The sequence below is a fragment of the Chamaea fasciata genome, unplaced genomic scaffold, assembly GCF_029207755.1.
Source record: "Chamaea fasciata isolate MVZ Bird 193981 ecotype frontalis unplaced genomic scaffold, bChaFas1.0.hap1 SCAF_3, whole genome shotgun sequence".
NCBI classification, from domain to species: Eukaryota; Metazoa; Chordata; class Aves; order Passeriformes; family Sylviidae; genus Chamaea; species Chamaea fasciata.
In genome coordinates, this window is record NW_027094088.1 from 77,997,152 (window position 1) to 78,024,606 (window position 27,455).

The window sequence follows — 27,455 nt, forward strand, 5'->3', positions numbered from 1 at the left end:
CAAAGTAATGGCACCTGCGTTACCAGCTTCTCTTTATTAAAATTAACTTACGTGCAGCAAGAAGTCACATGGCTGCTGTTGAATTCAGTCCCAATGGTTATAAATTTGAAAGATTACTCTTGAACAAAATGAGAGAAAACACAAAGGAGCAGTGTAAACTCTTACCTTAAATTGCCTACAACACAACCAGGTCAGAAATGTTTGGCTAACCATGGAACTACCACTGAACACTCAGACAGCCACTGTCCTGCAGCAGGAGGCTAAGGAGTTTTGGACACTTGCAGCAAGCAAGCTGTATGTGTGACAGGCTCTCAAACAGCAGACTCAGCCTAGAAAATTAGATAAAAAGCCTAGGTTCATGAGTGTCAGAGCTGCAGACTGCATTTTCATCTTCCTGACATGTCCTCCTTCCAGTGACCAGTCCAGATCAGACCCCTCAGACTTCCTGATCTCTGAGGAAACAATTCTTAAACTCTAATTGTTTGCAGTTTTGAGTTGTGCTTGACATATTAATTTTATGGTATCTGTGTGGACCAGTACATCAGTTGTTTCTAGTCCTCCAGGATATCAAGTGAGGTATGTTTATCAAGGCTTGACAGGTCAATTCATATCAGGTTGACAGGAGAAATCTCAACAGAATCAATGCCTCTCGTAAAAATCTAACTGTCTTCTAGGAAAAAGTACATACTGTCTTGGAGGAATTGTACCCAGAACACAGCAGAATAAATATGGCACACTCAATTTGATTTTTCAAGTGAAAAAACCTATGTGTATGAACATTTGCCTGGAAGTGAGGGAAACCGAGAATAATTAGATGCATTTAGGAGGAAATACAAGAAAAAAGAAACTGCTGCAGTGAAAAGTAAAGAAAACAGTTTTGGACAGTGATGGGAAGGCTTGAAGTGTTAAGGATTGGCTGGTGGTAGAGAGAAACTGGATCACTCACAAATTGCATATTCTGTCCTCCTGGAGGAAGATGCTCTCCCTTGGGAAAGACTGGGCCTCTCTCTTTCTTCCAGGATCTAATTAAAGGCTAAAGATAAAGCAAATGTAAACTCAAGGAACTATGAGGATACTGCACATGTCCATGGCCCTCTCAGCCAGCTGCTGGCTGCAGCATGTTTGTACAGCAGTGGAGAACAGCAGCTAATGAGCAGAAACTGTTGACTTATCATCAGCCTCTCCACTGCTGGTCATGGTATAATCTAGACAATGGTATGTCTAGATTATACATTGTATCAAGGAGTCCAAAAAAAGCATTGAGAAAAGTGCAAGTCATCTTCATCGTGCAAATTACTAAAATTGTTGTGCAATAAAACTGTATACAACACAAAACCTAGGTGTATCCTGATTTATCTCACCAGTCCTATCAAACTACAAACATTTCTAAGCAGAACCTTGTATTAACTGCATTTTACATACTACACAGTGAGACAAGGAAGACTTGCAGATCACATACACAACAACCCATATGTACTGGCAAAGGCAAAACGTGGCTGGACCTCCAGACACTATGGTTCACTTTCTGGGTGAATGAACAGCCTACTGAGGGATCTCAAGCCACCTAGTTCCCTTCTGCATGCCTGTCTTCCCAGCTGTAAAACATGAAGGCTTCTGACATACAGTAATGTACATATTTTACCTGGCTACTTCTAAAAAACCATGAAAACCTGAGAGCAGTAAGCACTCATGCAGCATTTTGTGACACTTGAAGCAGTGCTAACCATTAAGAATGCTACACCAAGGTGCAATTTCTAGTGATGGACAGTAGGTACTGACCAGTCAGAGAAAAAGTTAGTTACAAGGTCTGTCATCTCACGCTCTCAATTCTCCAGATGGTCCCAGTCAAGGAATAGAAGCAAACTGAGTTTCAACTAACCATTAAAATTCCTTAAATTTGCAGTAACATCAGCTTCCTCAGGAGATAATTTTTTCTTATAGTATCTTTCCTTCCAAAATTAAATAATGGTGACATTTACACTGCTTCTCTCATCTCTTAGTTGACCTTGTTTTTCAGGGTATTTTTTTCTACCTGTCTCACCATTTTTTTTCACATTTCATTCCTAGTACACAGGTGAAGGGGCACAAAAATACATCATCCCTTTTTTATTACTTGCATACAAAGAATGTCTAAAATTTGGACAAGGTCTATCAATTTACTACTCCATTGCTACTCCTAAAATGACCTATTGCTATTCTAAATATGATAACATGCCATTCCTGAATATCCTGATGCTAGGAATGAAACTTACAAAAACTTCATGCTATATACACATAAAAGCAAATTACAGATCTCAAATTACACATCATTTTAAGTAAGGGCACACCTTATTCTTTGTCTTGCAGCTATGTCACTAGGCAGTAAAGAACACAAGAATCAGGTGATGAGAGAAACTAGAGGAAAGCCTGACCCTCTATATTAAGCCCTTTATTAAATGTAGCTCTAGGTTGTGTTTCAGGAAATGAACAACAAAGTAAATTTTATTTTGATGGCCATTGCCATCACCACCTACAAGGACATTGGCAAATTAAAGGGTTCAAAGGCCTACTTGGCGAGAGCACACTGCTTCATTAAAGGAGCAAATGGCATCTTTAATACAAACAGCAATCTCCTCAAAACGTTTTGCTTTACGACCTTAAGAATGGCACAAGGGCCATGATGATTACACCACTTCTTGAAATACATACAGCCACTTACTAAACAACAGCAAGAGAGTCAGCAAAGTCTGATTGTATGAGCAAAGTCCTGGATCCCCAAACACTTCCTCTTCCAGGTGTAATTTAGGGAAATCACACCAATTTACTCACCACTGGCAACCTACACTGTAAGTGCACATAAGCAGCCTAGTTCTCCAACTGAAGGGTTTATTAAACACTCAGATTAAGTGATGCATCTGCCACACACCTGTAATGTCACTAGGCTAAGATTAAATAAATGTACCAATGCAGCCTTCCAAGAGAGTCAGGGCTTTGCAAAATCTGCGGCCTGTTTTTCACAGGAGTTGAACAAATGAGATTTTCTTGCCCCATGGGAAAAAAAGTCAGAGAAGAATGCTGACTTCAACACAGGGGGACACTCTGCTAGGACATGTTTGTTGCACAAGTTAATTCCTCAGGAAACTTTTTCAAATTCAGCTGAATTGTTTACTTTCCTGTCTTAGCTCTGATAACATTCTCCTACACTCTCAAATCAAGCCAGAAAGTTTATAGCCTCAAAATTGCTGGTAACATTCTATTGCTCAACTTCAGCACTTAGATCCTTTTACTGGATAATGTATTTCTCCTTAATTGATGGATATGCCCTTCATCAATCTCTTCCAGTGAAACAGCAACTAAATATTTCTCACTATCAAAAATATTTAACATGGTGGTTCCTGTTCAATAAGGTAGCATCAGTTTGTCACAGTAAACGTTTACATTTTGCAATTTTACCTCTTATTTACATCACAGCCTCCTTCGGGTTAGAATCAGCCTACTCCTACAAGAAAACCATCTTAGAAACTACAATAGAAAATAAATCCCCTTAAAAAGTTCAGTCAAACATATAGTATGAAAAGAAATATTTAAAGAACACATTGTAAAATCAAAATTCAAAGAGCCCAAGAAGTTGTAGAAGAAAATAAGGAATGTGTTTAACTGCATAATGGAAGCGTCAAGACTTTCCTTCCAGAACAGAAGGGAACCTACAAGAAAGATGGAGAGGGACTTTTAAAAAGAGCATATAGGGACAAGATAAGGGGGAATGGCTTCAAACTGAAGGAGAGTAGGTTTAGATTAGATATTATGATGAAGTTCTTTGCTATAAAGGTGGTGAGGCACTGGAACATATTATCCAGAGAAAGTTGGGGATGCCCCATCCCTGGAGGTGTTCCAGGCCAGTACAGATGGGGCCTTGAGCAACCTGGTCTAGAGGAGTGTCCCTGTCTATGGCGAGGAGGTTGGAAATAGATGATCTTTAAGACTCCTTCCAACCCAAGCCATTCTATGATTCTATGACTCTATTCAGAAAATAAAGGTAAACTTATTTTCAAAATGACAATGAAACATCATCTATAATCTTCAGGCTTCATATAATCTATAGAGCTTTGTACTTGATTTCAAAACTGTGTAAAAAAGAAAAAAAAATCCTTAAGTGTGACAGTTATCAAATGTTTTATAATGCAAAAGCTTAAAAAAATATCTGAAAATAATTTAAGTACTGCCTAAAGTGACATGCCTTGGATAAAATATTAATCAGATGAAATTAAATTCACAGTCTCGTATGCAGATTGCTTAAATATTCAGCAGAATTCAGCAAAATCTCTGAAGAGATTGTGGTGTAAGAGTTCAAATGCACATAGGATTTCTAGCTCCTGCTGCATTAGGAGGCGGAAATATTTTAGCCTTAGTAGAGCACCAAGCCAGCCATTATTAATGAAGCTGTGTAATGGGCTGAGCCTTAGCCACGCATGAGAACCCAACAACAGATACTTCTGTGCTCCAGGAGAGTTAATTTTTCAGGACCATCAATGCGTAACATTTAACTGTTTAGAAGAAAGGTGGTAGTTGATACCCCTGCAGCTCTGCACCGCATTGCACTAGACTTTTAAACAGAAAGCATTTGCATTATCTAACTGAAGTGCTAATGTTCAGTTTCCTTAATGACCTCAGAAGATTTAATAAGCAATTTATTTAATTCCTTTACAGCAGACACATGACTAAGTGATAACACATCCACTAATTTTGTTAATTTTCTTCCTTAAAAGACTGGTCACTCCATAATTTTATATTACACTGCAAACAAGCCCTCCAAATAAGACACTAACATTTTGCTGGCTCTAAACTCAAAAGAGAGTATGTTCATGTAATACAGTGCCTCCTGTTCAGGGAACTGGGATAAGGAATCTGTCAAAGTGAAGGAAATCTTGAGAGTGAAAATCCCTGTAAGATGATATTGTAGAAACATAAACCAGGCAAGGGACAAGTTAAGTGCAGAATATGGTCCGAAAAGATGACCACGTTCTGATTTTCAGCTGGTCACGTTGAAGTGTATGTTGCACTTAAGCCTAACATACAAACCAGTCCATTGTGCAGAAAGGGGCTCAACTCAAAATACCTCAGGAAGACAGAAACACACAGTGCTCCAATACTTCTGCCGGATCATTGACACAGCGTGTGCTAAATATGCTTTGGGTTTTTTGCTACTGTTTAGAAAGACCAGATTGTTCTCTTACCCTTTAGGGTCCAACAAGGTACTTGAAGTTTTAAGCCCACATATTCAGAACTCAACCACCAGCTCTCAAAGAATTGACTGAGGAGCTGAGAACTATTGGCAATTAACATTTAATGAATTCTTTTACCCTGAGGGATGCGTTGGCAGATCAGGGCAGGAACAAAGAGGTATGGGACATGGATAAATTTTACCCAGGACATTCCCACTGTCAGCCCTGAAGGATAAGGAAGAGGCTGATGGTAATGAGATAATAATCAGGGGGGAAAAAAGGACACATCCTTCTAAAAAATGCCAACCCACTGGCTGATGGAAAACTCCCTTTTCAAGTTAGTTAGGTAAGATTCACGGTGACCAGACAAAACCATTGCCTAAAGCTATGAGCAATTGTTAAGGCATTTTGCTTTGCACTTCAGTGGCACTCCGGCAAAAGAAAAAAAGTGGGGGGGAAAAAAAAGGCACCACGGCAGATCAATACAGCATTTACCAAATATAGCAAACTGGGACTTAAGAGTGTCCTTGAGTCATGCTCAGCAAGATTCCAGTGGAAATTATTAAAAAAAAAAAGAAAAAAGAAAAGAAAAAAATGCCACAAGCAGAAAACCAGGAGGGGTTTCGTTCATTTTTAGAATACAAGATAGGGGACACTAAATTATGGAGTATTCAGATTAGGTAGGAAACTGGGTTGTTGAAGCCACACACTGACCTCGAGTAGACCAATACGACTCTCTTTTGCAAGACAATGAACCTCTAATTCTTTGGGGTACACTAGAAATTTTGTATCAACCCTTAGTTTACAACATCTATAGCTAAATAGCCTAATTTTAGAACTACACAACCAATAAACTAATTTTAGAACTACCAACCAATTTTGGCTATAAACAAGCCAAAAAACTCTTAGTTTTGAGCTTTTGACCAAGCTCATGCCAGGGCTGTACTAATGTATCGTGCCAATTGCCCTGTGCAGAAGGAAGCGATGCTCTGGACCAAAGCTGCAGCACAGGCACCGTCAACACACCTAACGCTGCTTAACCTCTCTCCGCAAACGCTGCTCACACTGCAGAGCCACTTCAGCCAGACAAGCAGCCGTTTTCCTCCTAAGTACCTCTCCTAGGACACTGGAGCACCGAGAGTGTATTATTTTTTGGTGGATCCAAAAACTTAAAAATACTCAAAAAATGCTTTTCTAGCTTACGTAAATTTCGCATACTTCCTAGTATTAATCTTATTTAAACACTAGATTAGGAAAATAACTCCAAATCTGTTACCTCCTCAATATGCCTGTCAGACTAATCCACAGTCCAATTCCTTAAGAATTTTAAGTGTTCCTAAAGTATTTTCCAGCAGAGCTATAAGAGACAAACCTGCTGAAAAATACAAAATTCGACTTGCTCCATTCATTTTCTGTCACTGCTACTTTTCAGTATTGACTTGTTTAATAGCCCCTAACTATGAAAACATTTAAGGAGCATTACTGCATGAATTTCAATGTCCAACTGCCCAACTTGCTTGAAACACATTACCAACAAACCATACAATCCTAGAATGACTTGTCACAAAGGTGACTTTGTTTTTAAACAAAAGGAATTCTTGGTGAGCTATTTAATCTCTTAATTTTGCCTGAGACAGTTAGAAGACAAACTATTTATACTAATGCACTAAAAGGCAATCAAGTAATTTAAATTCACATACTTGAATTAACAGACACACACTCAAAGAAAAACAGAGACATGTATAAGGGGAGGCCAAATTGTTTTATTTAATTTTTTTAGTGACCAATTGAATTCTTGGCAGAAAGCTCTGCTCTTTCTGGTTTTTATTCTTGGTTGTTTTTTTTTTTTGTTGTTTTTTTTTTTTTAAACTTCTTTAAAGAAATCAGCAGTGCTCAAATTGGTGGCTAGGAATTTTAGTCAAATTCCAGTTAATTTTAAAAACGAACAGATGAACAAGAATTCCAGATAGTTTCCAGAGCAGAGGGCAAAACTTCACATTTGTATGAAAATTCCATGTTTATACTTGATTGGGAGGCAGAATGTAAAACTATTGTCAGTAGTGCACAAATAAAACATTCACATTTGATCTGGAACCTTAATGAGAAAGTTGTACTCTCCTTCCAAAATTTTCATTACCTTGTGCAAAGCAAGTCAAGTCTTCATGTGTCAAGCACACACGTAAAATTGTCCATATTTTATGTACAAGACATCTACCAATCAGGCAGTGCAAAATACATCCTTTCATAACAAAACTAAAATGTACCTCTCAAAGTATGAACAAGAATATACACATAATACAAGATGTACACTATTTACACAACCATAAAAAATATAATACAAGGATTTTTTTTTATGTGATTATAAGACTTGACAGTCTTTTGCATTTTTTTTTTTTTTGCAACAAGGCATGTTTAAGTTTCCTGGATGGAGTTTTCTTTGCCAATTACTCAAGAGATCTTGGAAACTACGCTTGAACTTTTAGGAGAGTTTTCAAATGGACTGCCATCAACTCCCTGTTTTGGTCAGACAGTTCAGTTGTGCCACCCACCCAGTGGCTGGGAGGCTTTGGAAGGACACTGGGAGATGGTGGGTCACTAAACTTCGCCCCAGCGTAATTTTCTTTTTGGCTCACTTCATTTAGGGCGATAGGTTTCTTGGACTTGGCATTTCTGAAGTTCTCTGTGTTTTTAAGTGGCTTTTTCTCCTGCTTCTGAACTATTTCCGGCGACACAGAATCCTGCCAAAAGTTCTCTATCTTTTTCGCCGAGGCGATTTTCGTCACTGGCGTATTACACTTATTCTTCTGCCTGTTAATCTTTGGTTGTTCACACAGGTGTAAGCTGTGAACGGGCTGGCCGTAGGGGACGGCCGCCTTCTCCGTCTTTCCCATCTTGTTTTTTAAGAACTGCGGAGACAAAGAAGAGTCACGTCAACCACGACCCCTCTCCTCCGCGCTCCCTCACCGCCCTCGACACTTAGTGAGGCGCCGGGGATCACTTCGGCAGGGAGACCGGTACCGAGAAGCCTTCTCCCCGCTATTTCTCACTTATCCCACCGCTCATCCCACCGCTCGGCTGGCACGGGCGGCCTGAGGGCGCGGAGCTCCCCCCGGCCGCCATGGGGCGCTGCGCGCCACGCACGTCCCGCCTTCGGCGAGCGAGGGGCGGGGCTGGCGCGCGGCCAGCGGCAGGGCTAAATCTGGCTTGTTGCTGGGGCGCAGCGCCGGGCGCCCATTGGTGGGCTCCGGGTAGCCAATCGCCGACCGCGGTTCGCCTTTCAGCCCCTCCCCGCCCTGTCCGAGCGTAACGGAAACTCTGCCGCCCCCCCGCCCGGTCCCCCCCTCACCGCTCTGAGGGGGCGCCCCGCTCGCCGCTCCCCCACCACCGCGACCACCCCGAGGGAAAGGAAAAACGGTCGCCCGGCTCCGGGAGGGGGCCGAAGTGAGAAAAAGTAGCGCAGCCTTGTCTCTACCTCCTTCCTGAGGGGTTTTCCGGGCGCGGGTCTCGAGGGGGCAGGCGCAGGGAGCTCCTCCGGGGGGGCGTCCGTCACCAGGTCGGTTCCCAGCGGCGTCCTTCTCCCCAGCCCGGCGCGGTGCTGCTGGTACTGCTGGTAGCGGCTAGGCAGGAGCCCCGCGGGGCCGGGCCGGATCTTTCCTTTCCTCCGCCGCACCCTCTTCAGCGCGGGGCGGGCGCTGCCCCCCGGGCCCGCCAGGCAGCAGCTGGGCTGGTTCTCGCAGTTGCTGTCCCCGCGCCGGAGGCGCTGGAGCAGGGCAGAGGGCGGCAGCCGCCGCGGGTCTTCGGTGCCCGCCGAGATCCGAGCCAGGAAGGGCGGCGGCGCCGTAGTGGTAACCATGGTCGGACGTGGGTACCCAGAGTTATGCCGGGGAAAGGGGTCGAGCCCAAGCGGGGACGAGCGGGTCGGGTTGCTGGGGAGGGTTTGCCCGGGCTTTGTGACGGGCTGAGGAAGTGGTGGCGCAACCGGAGCCGCCGCTAGGAGAACATGGCGGGGGAGTGAGGAAAGCCGCCAGCAGCTCCCCGGTGTTGTTACCCGGGCGCGACCCGCCCACTTCCGCCCCCGCGCCAACCGCCGCGCGCTGACGGCGCCAGCCCCGCCCCTCCTCGTCGCGCCCCGCCAGTCGCGGCGGAGCGGCGTCCTCTCTGCCCTCGCTCCAGCCAATCGGAAGCGACACAAACACTCGGGGCCACGCCTCCTCTTGGGGCCGCCCAATCCGGGCGGGCACGCCCCCGGCCTCCGAGTCACGGGCTCGCAGTGCGCGGCGGGCGGGCGGTGTTCCACCGGCCAATCGGAATCCGCACGAGCAGCCCAGGCCACACCCCCGCAGGCGCCGCAACCAATCGCGGGAGACGTAAACAGGCGTCGGCGCGCCCCCCGGTGGGCGGTGGCGGCGGGCGGGCACGCGTCGCTCGCCATGGAGGAGCCGGGCCCGGCCGCCGAGCCGCCAGAGGGGCGGGGGCGGGACGAGCGAAGCCTGGAGGCGCTCAGCCTGGCTGGCGGCGGAGGGGCGGCGGCGGCAGCGGCAGCGGGGCGGCAGCTGCCGGAGGGGCGGCGAGCGACGCTGGCTAGCGCCCTGGAACTGGAGGGGACGGTGCTGCGCGAGGGCCGCCTCACCCAGTTCGTAGCCAACAACCTGGAGCGGCGGATCCGGCTGAGCGGCGCCCCGCGGGGCGAGCCTCCGGCGGGGGGCGGCGGGTCCTCCATCCCCGCCATCGACCCCGGGGCGCTGCAGGACGTGGTGGCCCTGGCCGGGCAGGTGGCGGCGCAGGTGGACGAGCTGCTGCGGAACGTGCACTGCGGGCTGCAGGCGCTGACGGCGCTCAGCGTCGGCTGCATCCAGACCTACCGCGACGGCGTGGAGAGCCTGGGCGAGGCGGCCGACCTCAGCATCCGCGCCATGTACGCGCTGGTGGCGCGCTGCGAGGAGCTGGACCGCGCCATGCAGCCCGTGCCCGCCCTGGCCAAGCGCATCCGTGACATGAAGGGCACGCTGGAGCGGCTGGAGGGGCTCTGCAAGTAGCTGCTCCCGCCGCCGCCCCTCCCGTGCCGGCAGCGGGGTCCTGGGGCTGCTGCTCTCTCGCATTGGCGGCCCCACCGCTCACGGCGTCCGCAGCTCCCACCTGCACATCCTCGCTAGCTCTCCCCCATTCGTGACTTGCCGGCGTCAGTGGCCAGATCGCCCGTATTGGTCTGGACGAAGGGAAATTTTTGCGACCGACGAAGGAAAAGGTCCCGGTTGAAAACCGCGGGGTAAATGGCAGATGATGCTTTTTAGCTTCAGCTCCATTAAAGAATTTGGATTCCACATGCCTTACGCTTTCTATTTATTGAGGGCTAAGAGAAACTAACGAGTATTAATTTAAAGTAGCTGTTAATTTTTTTTCTAAATCAAATTCAAAATTCTTGTGAGTACCTGCTTGATGCTTACAGGCATGTGTGCTTATTTGTAGTTGATTTGGTGCCTGAAGAGTAATTCTCACCTGTGCTGTTACAGCAAAGAAACTCACAGAACACCACTGTTTCTTACAGGACACAGTTTTAAGATGAGAGTAAGTCTAATACATATAGCAAAGTTACTTGTTTTCTGAGGAGAATATAAAGTCCATGGAAGATAATTGAGATTCAGATAAGGACAAATCCATGAGCAAAGTTTAAAATAAAAGCTTTCAGATTAAATGTGCTTTGCCTCTATTAATCTTTACAATTTTCACGGTGTAAAAGTTTAAATGGCATCACTGTGAAATGATCCTGTTATTTTGTAGTTTACTTTTTTGTTGTTGGTTTATTTTTTTTTTCTTTCCAGTTGGGAAAAGATCTAATTACATGAGGAATTCAAATACACGATGACAATACGTGGGTGTATGACTGACATAAAATGACTGCTTTGGAATAATTTATTTGTATAACTTAAAGCTTTTGTATATGCATCACAGTGTGCAGAAGTGATTTTGCTGTATCAGTGAGTGTTTCCTCTGAGACCTGACAGTAGCTGAATTCTCTACTCTCTAATGTTCCTATGCAAAAAGCCTCTTAGGTAATGCTTGTAGCAATCAATTTAGGTCACAAATGTCCCTGTAACAAGATTTCAGCAGGAAAATGATCAATGTGTTCTTATGTAAGTGTAATAGTGCTTTTGGTGACCAGCGGCTCCTAAAAACGGTGGAATGAAGGTAGCCAGAAATACTGCTCAAGTCCTGTACCTGTGGTTGAAGAGCAGATGGGTTTATGATGGGCAGAGCTGCTACCCCACTGTAATCTTGTTAAAAACACTGAGTGAGGGATGGACACTGTGATACCCTGTGCTTTTGCATGCAGACAATACTGAATTATAACAAAATAATTCATGTTAATGCCACCCTGGTTTGCATGATGCCAGTCTCTGGCCTGTTTTGAGCCCCTTGGCATGTCCATGTCTTTCTCTCAGCACGGGTGTGTTTCATGTGTGGCCTTGTAGCCCTAGCCATGGGACAAGACTGGAACTGGGCTGTGCCAAGGTAGAGCTCTCTCTGGTATTGTCAGCTGGGGTGTAGCTGTGGCTCCAGGAGGTGACCAGAGCCCTAAGGGAAGTCAGGGGGGAGAAAAAGAACTTAACTGCTGCTGCATCCCATCCCATGGGCCTAGAAGACACTAAAGATTGCTCAACACCACAGTAACAGGTGTACTTTTAATAGTTTTGTTATTCCTGGGAAAGTTTGAACTTGTCTGTTATGCAGATGCAGTAGTTTTGCTAAGTGTGTTTGGTATACGCCAAGAGTGAACACCAAAGGTTGATCTTGCGCAATTTGTGAGTACTGTTGAAATGTACAGGAAAGACCTGCAAGCTTATTTGTGTAGCTTCATATGTACAGCTACTCTTCACTCACACAACCTAAGCTGAAGCCTTTAAAGTGTTTCAGTACGCTCTTGGGTTTCATTTGCAATCATCTTCATTCAGTGCTAATTCCCTACTAAAATTGTTGAATCTGTAGAATAAAGTTATTACTTTTATGTTTTTAATTGTTAGTGATTAGTTGTTGAGGTGTTTCACTTACTGTGTTTCTGTTTGGGAAAATAATTTGAAAGCTAATTTAAACTCTGCTCTTGCATCTGCAGAGACCTTTTTATGTGATTGCAGAGCTGGTTTCAGTCTAGGTCCTCCGGCAATAATTTCTGACAGTGATGTCATTTATGTGATGAAAGAGTAATGACTGACTAGTGAATTGCAAGCATGAAGAAAGCAGTAATTATGCTGCTTGAGTTTGGATTTTTAATATTTTTCTGAACACATCAGCTTTTTTGAAGAGCAGATTTAACTGAACTTGTTGAAGTGACTCCTTCACTTGCTCCCCGGTGTCTGCCTTGTGCCTTTGCCATCCCTGGGGCAGCCACAGCCCAATTGATGTCAGCCTGTTGTGTGCCCCCTCAATCGGTATCGATTGGTAACTGCATGGCTGCTGTGGTTTCCAGCGTCCCTGTCCAGATCAGCCTCCATTGCTGCAGGAACGGTGACACTTGCCAGCATCTCTTTCAGCGCAGCTCTGGTGCCAGCCCTGCCCTTGAAATCCCGTGTGAACTGCCTGTGAGCTACGTGCAGCTCGGTATCTTCTGGTGAAGGCGGTCCTTCTGCAGCCATACACTTCTGCACTGCTCTTTTGACCCTAGTGCAGGTTTTCTTGTGCAAATCTTGTGTTAATTCTAGCACCTTCCAGCTTTTGGGTGTTGAGAGTGAAAACTTTCAAGTTCTTTTAGACTTTTTTGCTTAGTCTGTGGGTGAGCAGTGTAAAACCATGGTTTTCCAAGACCTTCAAATGGCTTGCATATATTTTTTTACATAGTCACTCAGCTTTACAATTGGTTGCTTTCCTTATCAGCTGTCAAGTGAACTTTCCTTGTAACAATACGGGCAAGGTCAGGGAAGAAAGTCAACAAAATACAATGATGTGTGTAGCACTAAGCAAAGCCAGATGCAAAATTAGCTGTGGACTAGGAATGACTTCTCTACTCTGAGAGCCACCAGTGACTCCATTAGGAATTGGCTTAGTCTGATAATTTTTCGTTCAAGTGTAAGGTCTGACTTTGGAAATCCTTTTTCTGATTAAGGTATGGTTGGTTTTGCTTCATTCAGTGCGTATTTAATCTTCCCTTCTTTGTGAGGTTTTCTATTCCTTGACTCTGACCCAGTTCCATATCCATGCTATTTAAAGCTTTACCAGATAAAACCTTACTATAGCTGAGAAAAAACCTGGTCACACAAGCAAGAATGAACTTCACCAACACTTCACTTTTAAGGCTTTTTTTCCACTGTTGCTTAACTGCATCAAATGTTCAATAACTAAATACATCAACTTTGTGTGTGTCTTGTATCTAAAATGCACAAAATTTTTGGCTGCAATGTGCAGCTTTTTGGTGGTACTTACTCCCGTGAGTAAGGTCTCAACTGAGTTACCAGTGTGAGGAACAGCGTGTGAGTTGAATCCAAGAGCAAACCTCTTAGCATTACAGATGCAACTATTTTGAAATGGTTTCAAACAGCATGGTTGCACTGCCAGAAGACAAAAAATTGCGAAGCTTCCAAATTATAAACAGCTCTCCAGAGGAGTAAGATCAATTCTAGCAAACTGTGTTAGACAAAACTGAAAAGAGTGTTAAGACAGAGACCTCTTGCAATAGGTGTCATCCAGCATAAGACAGGTTCTGGCTGTCAGATGCCATACTACCTTAGTATGATCAACCTAGGACTACCTTAGTCCTGATCAACCGTAGTCTGTACTCATGAAAGAAAAACAACTTTTAAAGAACAACAGATTATATTTAGGATATTGTCACAACCTGGTTTTATTGCCCAAAAATTACTTTGAGAAAAGAACATTCCTATAAAAATTATAAATCAATCCAATTAGTACATATTTGCAAACATTGTCTGTACTTCTGGCATTGTCCCCACCCTGGCCCCATCTTGGAACCTCCTGCCACGCATGTAAGAGCACACATGGAAAATTCATGACACTTCTCTTTTCGAAAGCTTAACGCAATAACGGCATCAGATGCAGGAATTGAAACACAACTGAATTTCATGTTTGCCCCTTCAGCTTAGTGCCTTGGGAAAGCTTTTGTCACTGTTGTTCTCTGTTGTTTGAAGCTCCAAAATTAGAGATGTGATCAATGGACTTGAGTCCTGAGCTTCCCCTTTAGCAGACAAGATCCTTGTGCCCTCTGTTGTGACAGCAGTAACATTACCCTTATCTTGTAACAGGAAAAATGATAATCAAAATTTGAAACCTTCCTGCAGTTCTGGTTCCCTTCTACTATTTATACACATTAGAAGCCATACAACAAACAAAAAACTCGTAACTTCTTCACCCAAAACCTCTTAATTGATCCTCTTCCCAAGTCTGAGAGAATGTGAATAGGTTTGCTAGCAGGGTTGGACTGTTATGTGCATTGGCCAGGATGAAGCAGCACTCATTAAGTGTGGGAGCAGAAAAGCAAAGGTAAAACTATCTTTCTTTTCCTAAATTACAACTACAAAGTGCTGCCACTGTAATTGTTTCCAGAATTTGAGTTAATGTTGCTGTGATTAATTACTATGAAGTACCCTTGTTGAAAGTAGATTTTTATCAGGGAAGGGTAATAATTTATGTCAGTATTTTTTTTTTTAATGACTGCTAGTTAGAGAGGTAAGAATCCTAGAATTTTATCCAACCCTGTATTTCTTGTCTCATTGTCACCAAGGAAGTTTTTTCTTTGTTTTCTTTATAGACTGGCTGGAAAAATTCTCACCACTGAACTTGCCTGCAAGACAAAGAGCCATGCCCAGGGAGTTGTTCAGAAGGGTTCAGTTAAGGATTTCTTTGTCTACAAATACATGTAAATTAAGGGGAAAAAAAATTCCACAAACTTGCCCAATCCTGGGTATCTGGTTTGTCAGTGGGATCATTTTACTACACTCAGTAGCTGAAAATTCAAAAATTCCCAGGTTGAAATCTTAGATTTTTAATAAGTGAGCTTTCTTTTAATGGCCTAATATCAGCAGTGAAGTTTACCAGCCATTTTTACTCTAATGAGATTTTTCTTGTTTGAACTTGAGCTGATGCCACTCAAGGAAATGCTTTCCTGAAAATAAACTCCTTTAAAGCCAAAGTATCATTTGACTTTGTTCCACTTTCTGTTTTCACTGCCTATGCAATTTGTTTACTCAGTGGATTTTTTTTTTCCTAGGCTGGGACTTTTCCAGTGACGTGTCCTAAGCTGGAGGGGGAGGGAGTTTCTCATCACTGAGCAACATTGTGATTTTCCATTTTCCAAAACTCTTCCCGCATGCCATTTATAGTTGATGATACCGATCTAGTTTGGTTTTGTTTCCCTCTTTAAAGAAAAGAGATGTGCAACTACAAGCCTTTCATCTCTCCTGCTCCGCTGCCATCAGCTTTCTTTTGTCTGCTGAGAGGAACTGGAAAGTTACAAGTGTGTCCCCACCCCCTCCTTTCCCGCTCCGTTCACCATTTTCGACAGCCACCAGCTGTACCCCATTTCTCCTGGCAAAACCTCGTTCTGGACCTCATAAGTTCTCGGTGCTGTTCTTTGATCCCGCTTATCTTCTGCCTGCAATTGCACGACTTACTACATCTTTGTTAGCGTACTGGCAAGGCACCAGCCTTATTAGCTCAGTTATGTCCTCTTCTAGCTGTCCTTGTTTTTCATTCCTGTTTGTCTCAAATTTCAAACGGCTATCTGCAGGTCCTAGCCGAGGCTTCTTCTGCCTACCTGACCTATTCCTTTTTGATGTCATTAAAATGTCATAGTAAATTACGTTACACTTTTTATAATTCCATGCTGCTGTCTTCTGCAATGCTTCTTGTATCCAGAATAGCCACCGACAATTGTCTTGCTTTAAAATCAAACCTCAGGCACTGGCAAGTCAGAAACTACATATATAGCAGATAATTATACTAAACAGGAGACATTATTGAAAAATTAAACATCTGTAATTGGAGGGAGCTAGGTCTTATTATTTGGTTCTGATCTATTTTAATAATAGGCCAACAAATGCAAATAAAAATTACAAACTACTTGCAAAATAAGACTAGTATAACTGTGAGTGCTGTGATGTTTCTGGTAAGAGAGGTGCAAATCAATCAGCTGCTGCTTACGTAGGCTCCCAAGGCTGGGCTTATAGAACACCAAATAGTATGTGATATGGTGAGGTGATGCAGTATGTGCAAGCCCCCAAAGCAAACTGTATTGTTTTTCTTTTTAGTCATAGAAAGATTATTAAGTAAATACTGTAGTAAGGCTACTGCCAAATGAAATTCTGGTCTCCCTGCCTTCATTTTGGCATGCATTCACACAGGGCTCTTGCTGACTTTGTAAAGAGCTGGATGTATTTTTGTGGAAGTTATGAAACTTAATGGGATGTATTACATTTATTACTTGCAACAGACCTTGGAAAGAAATCGTGGTAGAAAAGGAGGGGATGGAATGTTTGGAGTACAGGATATGCCAAAGCAGTTCCTTTCTTTTGTTCACCAAGAATCATGTGTACATACTTTAGTGTGGCAAAGCAATTCCTTTTTAACAAGATTATTCATACTTTGTGCTGCACAGACAATAGAAAAAATGCAAGTCATGACCAAAACACTAATTCCACATAAGTGATAAAACATCTGTTTCAAAACAAAAATTAATGTTGGGCTATACTGGGTAGAATAGCTGTAAAAAGTCAAGCTTAAAAGTTGTTTAAATTGAGCTTTTAATAATGGTCTTAATAAGCATGTACAATCTTTTTTATTAAAATACCTATCAGCAATGATTGCAAAGACTTCAGTCCAACCTAATGCTACAGTCTGTTTCTTGCACTGTAACTGCACAGTGAGGTAACTGATTGGGACATTCAGCAAAGTAGGAGTCATGGAACATGTTACCCCTACGTGTTAATTTAAGCCAGAAAATTTGTGTAACTTGTTGATGACTACGGGAATTGACGTAGCACTGTAGGAATTTTTGGTTGCGGCATTCATTCATCAGCACGTACAGTTGTGAAATCACTTGTGCATGCTCTTTGTCCTTGATTATTTATAAGCTATGCTTCAAGATAAGGGTCAGCGCTTTGTCTCAGAAGTAGTTCAGCTTGGCTAACAGACAAAACAAGACTGGGGCAAAACTATGTTTGTTTCTCTACCGATCTGTAAATGAGACTTTGAATTAAGTACCCTGCTGACATCCATTTGCACAATACCTGGGAAACAAAGGTTTCCTGAGTTGAACATAAAACCGTGTTACACATGCATGAAACACATACAACTGCACGACTTGTCACTGCTGCCTGCTAGATAACCTATCTTTAACAGGATGTGTTACTTCTGTGAGAAGGCAGCTGGATGATGGAAACACTGGGGAGTCCTATCAAAATGTTTCTCTGTTACACTGTTTTATGTGCTAGGCTTTTTTTTTTTTTTTTTTTTTTTTCGATCCCTGTTCTTAACAGTTCCCTCAGGGAATGCTACTACTGAGCCCTGTTTTCCATACACAGCTTTCCTTCCTGGTTAGTGGATTCTTTTTTTCTAGGTTACACTGTTGTTCTAAACAACTTCTAAGAACGTCAGTTAACAAATGTACTTTGTGTATACATCATGTTGGCTCAGCCAGTGTGCTAGTAGGCTGACATACTTGTATTTTGGCAACCTATTCAATAGCAGGTGAGATTGAAAGTGAGTTCTCACTGCAGAAGAGTTTTTGCGAGTTGCTGAGGAAGTGGCACGCCCTTAGGACAAAGAGATCAGCGATCTCACGGGGAGCTCTGCAAGCTTGGCTGCAGGTTGCTTCTCTTGAAGGCAGAGTAAAGGATAAATAGGCCAGGTGGTAGATTGCTTGTACCACCACAGATTGGCTGGGGTGGATCTGCGGGGCTGGCAAGTACTCACTGCAGGCCACCCTCTCCTTCGGTGGCAGAAATTACTGTATCTCCAAGGTGACTAATGCTGTTGAAACCGGATACACAGTTACTTATCAGAGGTTTGGATGTTACGGGTCATATAGAAGAAAATAATATTTGACATTAAACGGACAATGAATGTGATTGAACCATCCTTTATAGCCCTCACCCCATTAAAAAAAAAAAAAAAAAAAGGAAGCAATTGCCAATTTTTGTACATGTGGTTTTGCCACCCAAAAGTTAAAAAAAAAAAAAAAAATTATGGTGACAGTGGGTGTCAGTAACAGATGGAACAAAACATAGCTAGATCAGGAACAACAGCAGATATAACCCTAGTTTGCTGACTGTGGTTGTGTGAGAACTGTCCTGAGTTTAACTTTGTCTTTTCTATATTGCAAATCTGAAGAGACACAATAATAACCCCCCGCCCCCCACATTCTTCAGTTAAAATATAAATGACATGTTTGTTTCAAGATCTGGATGAATAATATCAACTCTAACTTGAATTTGTTCAGCTTTACACATAAAGCTAACCTAGATTTCCTTGGTAGATCACAAACTTAAAAAAATCTGAGGCTCTGTTTTGATATTTGGCTGCAATGACAGGCGTGTGTTAAAGCAGCATAAACATCTCTTTTCCTACCCAAGCCATGCCTACTTCTTCCTTTTCGCCCAGTGCATTTCCCTCCGAGTTTATCCAGACTCCGTGTGCAGCCACAAAACAAACCAGAGTTAAGAACTCCACTCAGCTGAGCCAAGCACGGAGGGAGTGGAAGACTTGTTTTTTGGCTGCATTGATTCCCAGCCTTGTCCCACGGCACAGACAGTTGCTCAGCACAAAGGAGGAATCCTTGTGGAGACGAAAGGGTGCTCCAGCCAGATGCACACAGCTAAGATAAGGGAAATACTCAGGGAGGGTTTGCAGCTGCTACCACTTAAATCATGTTGACCTGCAGCCTATGAAAGTGTGTTGCTTGTGCTGGTGGTTGGGTTAGCCCCAGGAAAGAGGCCCTTAGTTAGAAGCAGGGTTGTGTGAAAACACTTATTAATGCCTTAGAATTTAATTTTATGCTGTTAGAGATATGAAAACTGTTTTCAGCCTGGCTGAAATTTCAGCTACAAAGTGGATAAAAAAGATCACCTAGCAACAGCTCTACCCATTTCAAAGCTGATATAACTGCAGTACAGAGAAGAATAGAAAACAATGAAGTGGGCTGTTTTTCAGGACAAAATGTCTTGTCTTTTTGTTCTCCCTGTTCCCTCTGTGGTAATCAAACTTTGCATCTGAGACAAATAATCAAAGCAGGCTTCCTATTTTAAAACAGCATAACCTTGCGTATGACCAGCATTGTGTACATGCTGTTTACACTCACTTGGGCATCTTTATCTCTGTGTCATTATTCAATAATTTATGTTTAATAAATCATTTTTAGTTTTGTTCACTAGTCTTTGCTGTTGTGTAGCAACACATGCTGGCATGTTTTTTTAATTCTCCGTGTTACAGAACATGTATAGGTCAGGTCTAAATTCACTGAGACTGATAAGTCTTTCACTGAGGGTTAGAAAGCCTAGAATGTGTGACACAGCGAGTCTCTGACAAAACATCCAATTATATTTAAAAAAAATACAATGTTAAAATCATTTTGCCAGATCTAACTCCCAGAAAGTAGAAGGACATGTGAAGATTTTTCTCCCAAAGGGGATTTTTGAGAAGCTGTTTCTGCAGGGCGGAGCTAGATAAGGACTTCACAAAGTGGCTTTTCTGAAGAAGTGTTAGCATTTTCCAGCAACAGCCTGCACTCTTTCAGAGTGTACAGATTGCAAACCCAAAACTTTACTCAGAGACCTGGGAAATTAATTTCAGGCAAGAACAGAGTAATTTTATTACCTCCTTCCCTTTCTGGAGGAACTTAATCTCTCTGAGTAATTCCCTAAAAGTCCATCTGGACAAGGACATTTTCCACACCGAGTGGAGGTTGGAGTATAAGGATGATAAGGGGTTTTTTCATTACTCTTAACCTAGTTGCAGTAGGTAAAACCAGCAGTGGAAAGACATAGCATTGACTCCAGTCGTAGCTGTATGAAAAGCAATGGACCACAGGCACTATGTTCTGTGAGGCCAAGTCTATTCCATCATGTCCATCATAAAATATCATTGTTCTGTGAAGCCTGAAGTGGTGAGAATGTGAAAGGAGCATAGGAAGTTACAGACCTTTTCCAAGCGAAAATTAATTTTTTTCCTTTCTCTAAGAAATGATTGGATGACAAGAATTTACAACCTATTCAACATCATTATTTAAAATGACATTTATCAGTTTATTCTTAAAGTTCTCTAAATCAGTGGTACTGCAGATGTAGGATATGCCTCCCTCTCTCTACTTTGGAGTGAGGCTTTTTTGGGAAAGAGTAGCATGTGTTCTTGTACAGCTTGTTCCACAGTGCATACCAACAGAAAGCGAAACTAACCTCACAAGAGCAACGTTTGAGCATCTGATTATATTTATAACCATACATATATATTACCATAGCTTAATTTGTGTAGCATATATATATTCAGATTTGATTTTTAAAAGGCTTGTGGGGCTGCCAGGCTGATCCCTCTGCTTTAGTCTGTATTCCCTTCCTTTGCCTTTGGTCATTTTCTTGGGGTATTTTCAGGACTTAAAGCATCTCAAAAGAGACTGGTCTTCATTTACTTTTCTACAGTATGTTACACATATTTTGTATAGTAAGGTGTTAGAATAAAATCAGGTCTGTATGTATTTTCTCAGGTACTTTATTATAGCTCCTACATGAATTATTTTTCACAGGATATATATTCACATACAGAATCATAGCATATATATCTATAGGTACAAAATTATGATGCAGAAAGTCTGGAGAGTGCCTGTGGGTAATAATCTTTTCTTTGTGTGACTGATCACATGAGAAAGATTTCTGCCAGTATAGTAACCCAGATCTTAATCATCGTGCATGCAGGTTTATAGGCTGAAACACTGCCACTCTTTGCTATTTTAGGCTGTAGAGAAGTAATAACTCTCTAACAGCTATTTCTGCCCCAGTCTGCCTCCTACAGTAACCAGGACCTCAGTTACTCGATTAGTTTTAACCACAGCCTCCAGTCAGGGCAAGCTTTTTACTAAGGTGTCCATATTCAGGCAGCAGAGAAACTAGAAAGTGTAGTATCAGAACACTGCTCTACTTTGTGGAATCCAGTCACTCCCCAGTTCAGCACCAAAGACTATGAGTCATACTTTCCACTTAATTAAATTAGATGAGTTTCTCATATATCATGTCATACTTTGCCTTACTGCTAGTCATCTCCCATCGTGACATTTTAATTGTTTGATTACTTCATCCATACTCAAAGCACACTACTATCATATGATTCATTTTATGCAGTAGAACATATACTCTTCAATGTTACATGTGGATATTTTTTACAGTGTGGATTTCCATTGAAAATCATCCTTCAGAGCTGATGCAAGTAAGGCCTCAGTTGTCTAGGTCAAGCTGTAAGAACACTAGGGAGACCAGTGTTAGTCTTCCAGGAATGACAGGCATCTTGCTTATAAGCTTGTTGTCCAGCTTCTTATCTCTGATACATCAAACACACCATTATTTCAGCTGTAGAGGATCAATAGCGAGACATCTTGTTTTTCAGGCCTGTAAATCAGTGGTTGAAATCACAGCTGTTGTCCTTCTTCAAGCACACCAACCCTCTGGACAGACAACTTCTTCCCAGGTAGATCTGCTGGGTAAATCACTGACTAAGTAAATCATGTGCCATGTCTGCATGTCTTGGTCTCAGACTGGTAATGTCCCCCCTTGCACTGTGAGATTTACACATCATCAGTGCAGCACACAGGTGTTTGGTTGTGTAGACTGATAGCTTGTGGTGATTACCCCAAGTATGATACCCAGTCCAGGGGCCTGGATTTAAAGCAGCTCTGTCCCAAGCTCACTCTGTGGTCCCTGCCCACACAGAGATTCACTCCACTGATTCGACTAACACTGTGATTCCTTAGAGGCTTGAGCTGAAAGGAAACTTCAAGATTTAAATAGACTTGAAAGGAGGCTGTATATATAGCATCCATTAGTCTGTTAATGTTATTACTCTTAGAAAAAGGAGGGTGTAGTATATATTCTGCTGAATGTCGGGGTTGTCTTCTGTTTGAAATTTTGTTAAGAACTGTATCGTAACCTCGCACTATGGAATGATTCCAGGAGTTGATTTTGCTATTTTATGCTGTTCCCTATTTACTTTGGACAGGAAAAGTAACCATACTTTAACTTACATCATTCCAAGTCTGTGAGGTTGTTGTGCCCCCTAATGTCACAAAGACTAAAAACTGGTAATTTTGTTGCTGACTTTCTCTCAAAGCTCTCTGTAGAAACAACACTGTAAAGGACAATTTATTTTCTCAAATATATTGCGGCATTCAAAACTTTGTTTCAACATTCCTTTTTTATATTGTATACACATAAGGAATAAAATCACTTTCTTTTTAAATCTTACTTTCATTTTCAAACCTGAAAACAAGATTCGTTTCAGAAGTTAGGTTCTTAAATACTTGTTGACACCAAATAAGAATTAATTTAAAATGTTGCATTCCTAGAATTTTCTTTGATTTTAAGAGTCAGGGGGGACTTGGCACCAGGTCTGCCCGTCGCTCCCTTCACCCTTTTAGGACATCTATCTTTAAGGAGCGCCGTGTTGAATATTCAGTAGAGGGTAATCAAACATTCCTTTTTGATCTGTTTTAAGTATCCCCGATAATCTTATCTAGTAGATTTATTTTGTGGGTGTCTCCACGTAGTCCGGTAACTTGGGTATAAATTTTCTTTTGAGGTTTTCTGGTTCTTTTCAGTTGGATAAGAAAACACAAAGTTAACAGTTTTTTTTTCTTAAAAGGGTCACAAGGTGACCCCCTTCCCATAGCTTCGGGCTTGGTGGCTTAAGCGTTAAAAAAAAACCAAACCAAACCAGTCTTACCCCTCTGGTATGATCAAAAAATACACATTCATTACCCTTCTAAATTCTTATTAATAAAAACATAATACAGTACAATTATAATAGTTATGTGAAAAGCCAACTATATAATATACATTTATAACACAGCTATCACCGCGGAGCTTCTGATCTCATCCACCAGCCGTGGGATTTTCCACCTTTCCAACCTGATGCTCTCGAAGTCCCAAGAGATTGGACTGCCCCGGGCTGTGTGACACAAAGCCCATCGTGGTTCCTGGTTCTGTTATTATTAATGCTGTAGTTGTTGTTTGTTTGCCTTCTTATACATACTAGTAAAGAACTGTTATTCCTATCTCCATACCTCTGCCTGAAAGTCCCTTTAATTTTCTAAATTATAGTAATTTGGAGGGAGGAGATTTGAATTCTCCATTCCAAAGGGAGGCCCTGCCCCTCCCTAGCAGATATCTGTCTTTCAAACCAAGACAGTTTTTTTTAAAATTTTTTTTTCCTGTGGTACCCATTAGAATGTAAGTACTATTGGAATAAAACACAACTACAGTAACAAAGTTAAAATATTTATTCATCAGTACTTCCCACAAAAGATTCATGCATGCTGAAATTAGTCATAAAGGAACACTGTACTCCTAAGTCAGTTTGCCATGAATGTTAAAACCAATAAGCAAGGAATAAATCAATTGAATCAGTAAATAAAAACTATATTTTTCTATGTTCCATGTACCAAGTCTCTTTCCAAGTGAACACCTACACCACAAAGTGGAAAAATAATATTATATGAATCATTTGCATACAGTTAGCTTCTTTCACAAATACTTCCCCTTAACTACATCCTTTTGCAATCTCTGTTTAGCAAATAATCTGTTTGCTGGGGGGTTTGTGCTTGTTTTTGTTTTTAAGGAATGTATTTACTAAATAGAGTCAGAAATGTCTGTTTCATAGAGCATCCCAAGGGATGTTTTTTGTATTACATTCTTTATTACTTTATGAACACATGGAAAATAATGCTATACTGAAGCAGAACAGTAATAGGGTCATTGACCAGTATCACTATAGAAGAAGGCAACACCACGTGTTCTTCTGTCACAAGTAGTACCTAATTCATTAATTTTCTGTAGAACAGGTAACTTATATTAATATTATAAGTAGCTACATAATTTATGAAATTAGAAGTGTAAAATTATTAATCAGCAGCAATTTGGGTAAATGTTCAGTATGTAGTTGGGAAAAAGAGTTAAAATCTGTGTGTGTGTGGTTCCTGTGTGGTATTTTTTAAATGGTTTAAAGTCAAGGAAGAACAAAAACTCAGCTCCCCTCTACCTAAACCAACATGGCTCAGCTGAAACCAAAGCAGTTATATCCATGACACAGAGGATGTCCTGCATCCTGGGAAAATGACTTCTTGATTGTAGTGTCTGCCCTACCAGGAAAAGGATTAAAATTGGTAAGCAGAAACCAGAGTTAAGTGTACAAGAATCTATGTACCTCTAAGGTAAAAGAAAATTGATATACAGTAAAGAGGAATATTATATCATAGACTATTAACACCTTGCAGTTGTTTTCTCAAAGCAATCCTTGAAATGACCGCTACAGCCACAGTCCTTGTTCAAACACAGCCATGTCAGGTTTGGAAAGTCACAGGAAGACATGAGGGACTTGGATTCCTCTGCTGATACACCAGAAGAGTCAGACTAACTGTTGGTATAAAGGCAAGCAGGACATGCCTGTTCACAAAGAGTGTTTGATGTTACATGCAAACATCACCAGGTGCCTGCGTAAATAGTTTCAAAGTATCTAATATGGCAAAGTCCATGTATATGCATATAACACATAACACCAGCTGTAAACAATTACTTGCCTTGTGCATTGCTAAATAAAATATACTCTCCCATATATATATATATAAAACATGATATTTCTGATCTGCAGCTCTTACACTTGTTTGAAAGCATATGAGAATCTTAAATCTAGGTGATGAGAACAGATTACTGCTCATTCATGGTATCATTTTCTACTAATCTTCCCCTCTCCAAATAGTTTTGTTCCTAATTTTGCCATCTTGCTGACTTTACTGCACGTTGCTCCCAATTTACTGAAATCAGATACTGAGTATCTTGCTGTTGCTCTTTGCTTCTCACGCTTTCTGAACGTGCCTTGCACTCGGTCCACTTTCTTTTCTGGCTGGTCTTCGGCACCACCTGGTGTCTGACTTCTTGCTTGCTTGTTCTGTAAAGGAAAATCAGCATCTTATTTCAAACAGAATAAAGCAACATTATAATAGAAGTGCATTTAGCAGTCAGGGAAAATAATATGATTAGTCTTGTGCTGTAGCAAGACCTTCAATTTTAGATAGGATGAGAAGATTAGTATCTGACAAAAGACAAAATTCAGAAACTTCCAACATAGTATGAGAACCTAATGACTCAGTTATGCAAACTACCTAACTGAATACCTCAATTACTATGAGATGATATTCTGGGGAAGAAACTATGTCTAATAAAATCCAGTTATAAAACGCAGGAGGAAAATCTACAATGAAGTTTGTAATAAATTCTAGACAGATGAAATTAATTTCATTGTTTTAATGTATTCACAGAACCTAAGGGCTTTCTATTATATGTGTACATACAACTCTGGCTAGTTCTGCAAGCTGTGGCACCTACTGACTTGCAAAGGCAGCACACGTGGCTTATGGCAAAACAGAAAGTACAGACAGAACAGTACTGAAATGTAAGTAACTGGAAAATTCGGTACAAAAATAACCTATTGCTGTCATTTCCTAATGCTTCACTGAAGCCACCTCTACTGGTTTTGGCCGAGATAGTTAATTTTCATAGAAGTAGCTTTTAGGGTGCTGCATTTTGCATTTGTGACCAAAACAGTACTGGGAACATTGGGGCATTTTAGCTAACACTGAATAGGTCTTGCACAGCATTAGGACCTTTTCTGATTCTCTTGCAGCCCTGACAGTGAGCAGGCTGGGGGTGGGCAGGAATTTGTCAGGGGACACAGCTGGAACAGCTGGTACAGAAAACCCCAACTGACCAAAGGGATATCCCAGACCGTATGATGTTGTTTCCAGCAATAAAAAAATGGGAGAAGGAGAGGACATTTGGAGTTATGGTGTTTTTCTTCCCAAGTCACCATTGTGAATGATGAAGCTCAGCTTTCCTGGAAATGGCCAAACGCATGCCTGCCAATGGAAAATAGTAAATCGATTCCTTATTTTTCCTTGTATTTATTTCAACCCCTGATCTTTCTCACTTCCACCCCTCTGATTCTCTACCCCATTCTGCTACACGCAGGAGAGAGTAAGTGGCTGTGTGGGCTCAGTTGCTACAGGAGTTAAACCAGGAAACACCTTAGATATTCCTTTCACATGGACAAACAGCTCAGGGCTACAATTCTTCAACTGAGTCCATGCAATAGACCTCTTAAAGCCCACAGAGAATTTTCACTGGAGTTCTGTATGGAAACAAAGTTTTTGTTTGTCTTTGCATGCCATCTTTCTGGGTGTGCTTTTTCACAAAAGAAACAGAAAGCCCAGGACAGAGGTATCTCTGCTACACTAGCAAGCCTGTTGCACCGAGATTAGAATAAGCTGCACTACTAGAAGGATCCACCTATTTCTACATCCACTTCTGGCTATAAAGGAACATCTGGCAAAAAGTAAAAGCTGAGGAATTATGTCTGTCCAAGTCTCCAGCTATTTTCAGCTCAGGCCGTTTCCCAAACCTGATAAGAGCTTGCTCCTTCAGTAGCCGTGGATTACATTCTCTTTGAAGCACCTGCTCAGTCTTCCCTGAGACCTGTGTAAACTGCATTTGCAGCAGCCTTTGCCGACTGCTCCTGTGGCTGGACAAATGATCCCCCCAGCTGCTTCTGACTGAGGTCCTGTTACTTTCCTGTAGTGGCTTGAAGGTGCCACCACGAATCACAGAATCAATTAGACAGTAAAGGTCCTCAGAGATCGAGTCCAACCTATGACCAAACACCACTACTTCAACCAGAGCACGGCACCAAGTGCCACGTCCAGTCTTTCCTTAAGCACCTCCAGGGATGGTGACTTCACCACCTCCCTGGGCAGCCCATTCTAATGCCTAATCATCCTTGGGAAGAAATTCCTTCTGATGTCCAGCCTAAACCTCCCCTGGTGCAGTTTATGACTATATTCCCTTGTTCTATTTCTGGTTGCCTGAGAAAAGAGGCCGAACCCCAGCTGGCTGCAGCCTCCTCTCAGCCAGTTCTAGAGAGCGATAAAGTTCCCCCTGAGCCTCCTTTTCTCCAGGCTAAACACCCCCAGCTCCCTCGGGCCCTTCTTGCGGAATTTGTGCTCCC

The 27,455-nt window shown here is 42.1% G+C and overlaps 2 protein-coding genes across 2 annotated transcripts; one reads left to right on the top strand and one right to left on the bottom strand.

Annotated features, from left to right (window-relative positions):
* Positions 1–6,944: 6,944 nt before the first annotated feature.
* Positions 6,945–9,239, bottom strand: PNRC1 (proline rich nuclear receptor coactivator 1). Its single transcript, XM_066179569.1, has 2 exons — positions 8,674–9,239; positions 6,945–8,107 (listed from the first exon to the last, which is right to left on the bottom strand). Exons 1-2 carry the CDS (start codon positions 9,052–9,054, stop codon positions 7,667–7,669), a joined length of 822 nt encoding a protein of 273 aa, XP_066035666.1. The 5' UTR covers positions 9,055–9,239; the 3' UTR covers positions 6,945–7,666.
* BORCS6 (BLOC-1 related complex subunit 6) lies at positions 9,053–13,005 on the top strand. The gene is given in 6 exon segments (XM_066180309.1): positions 9,053–9,118; positions 9,165–9,236; positions 9,238–9,409; positions 9,412–9,493; positions 9,495–9,618; positions 9,620–13,005. Coding segments are annotated over 6 exon segments (1,134 nt in total). The 3' UTR covers positions 10,238–13,005.
* The last annotated feature ends 14,450 nt before the right edge of the window (positions 13,006–27,455 follow it).

Coding starts and splice junctions, on each gene's coding strand:
- PNRC1 (XM_066179569.1), bottom strand. CDS start 9,054: ATGGTTACCACTACGGCGCCGCCGCCCTTCCTGGCTCGGATCTCGGCG. Junction 8,108..8,673: donor GAAAACCCCTCAGGAAGGAG/GTAGAGACAAGG, acceptor TTGTCTCCGCAG/TTCTTAAAAAACAAGATGGG.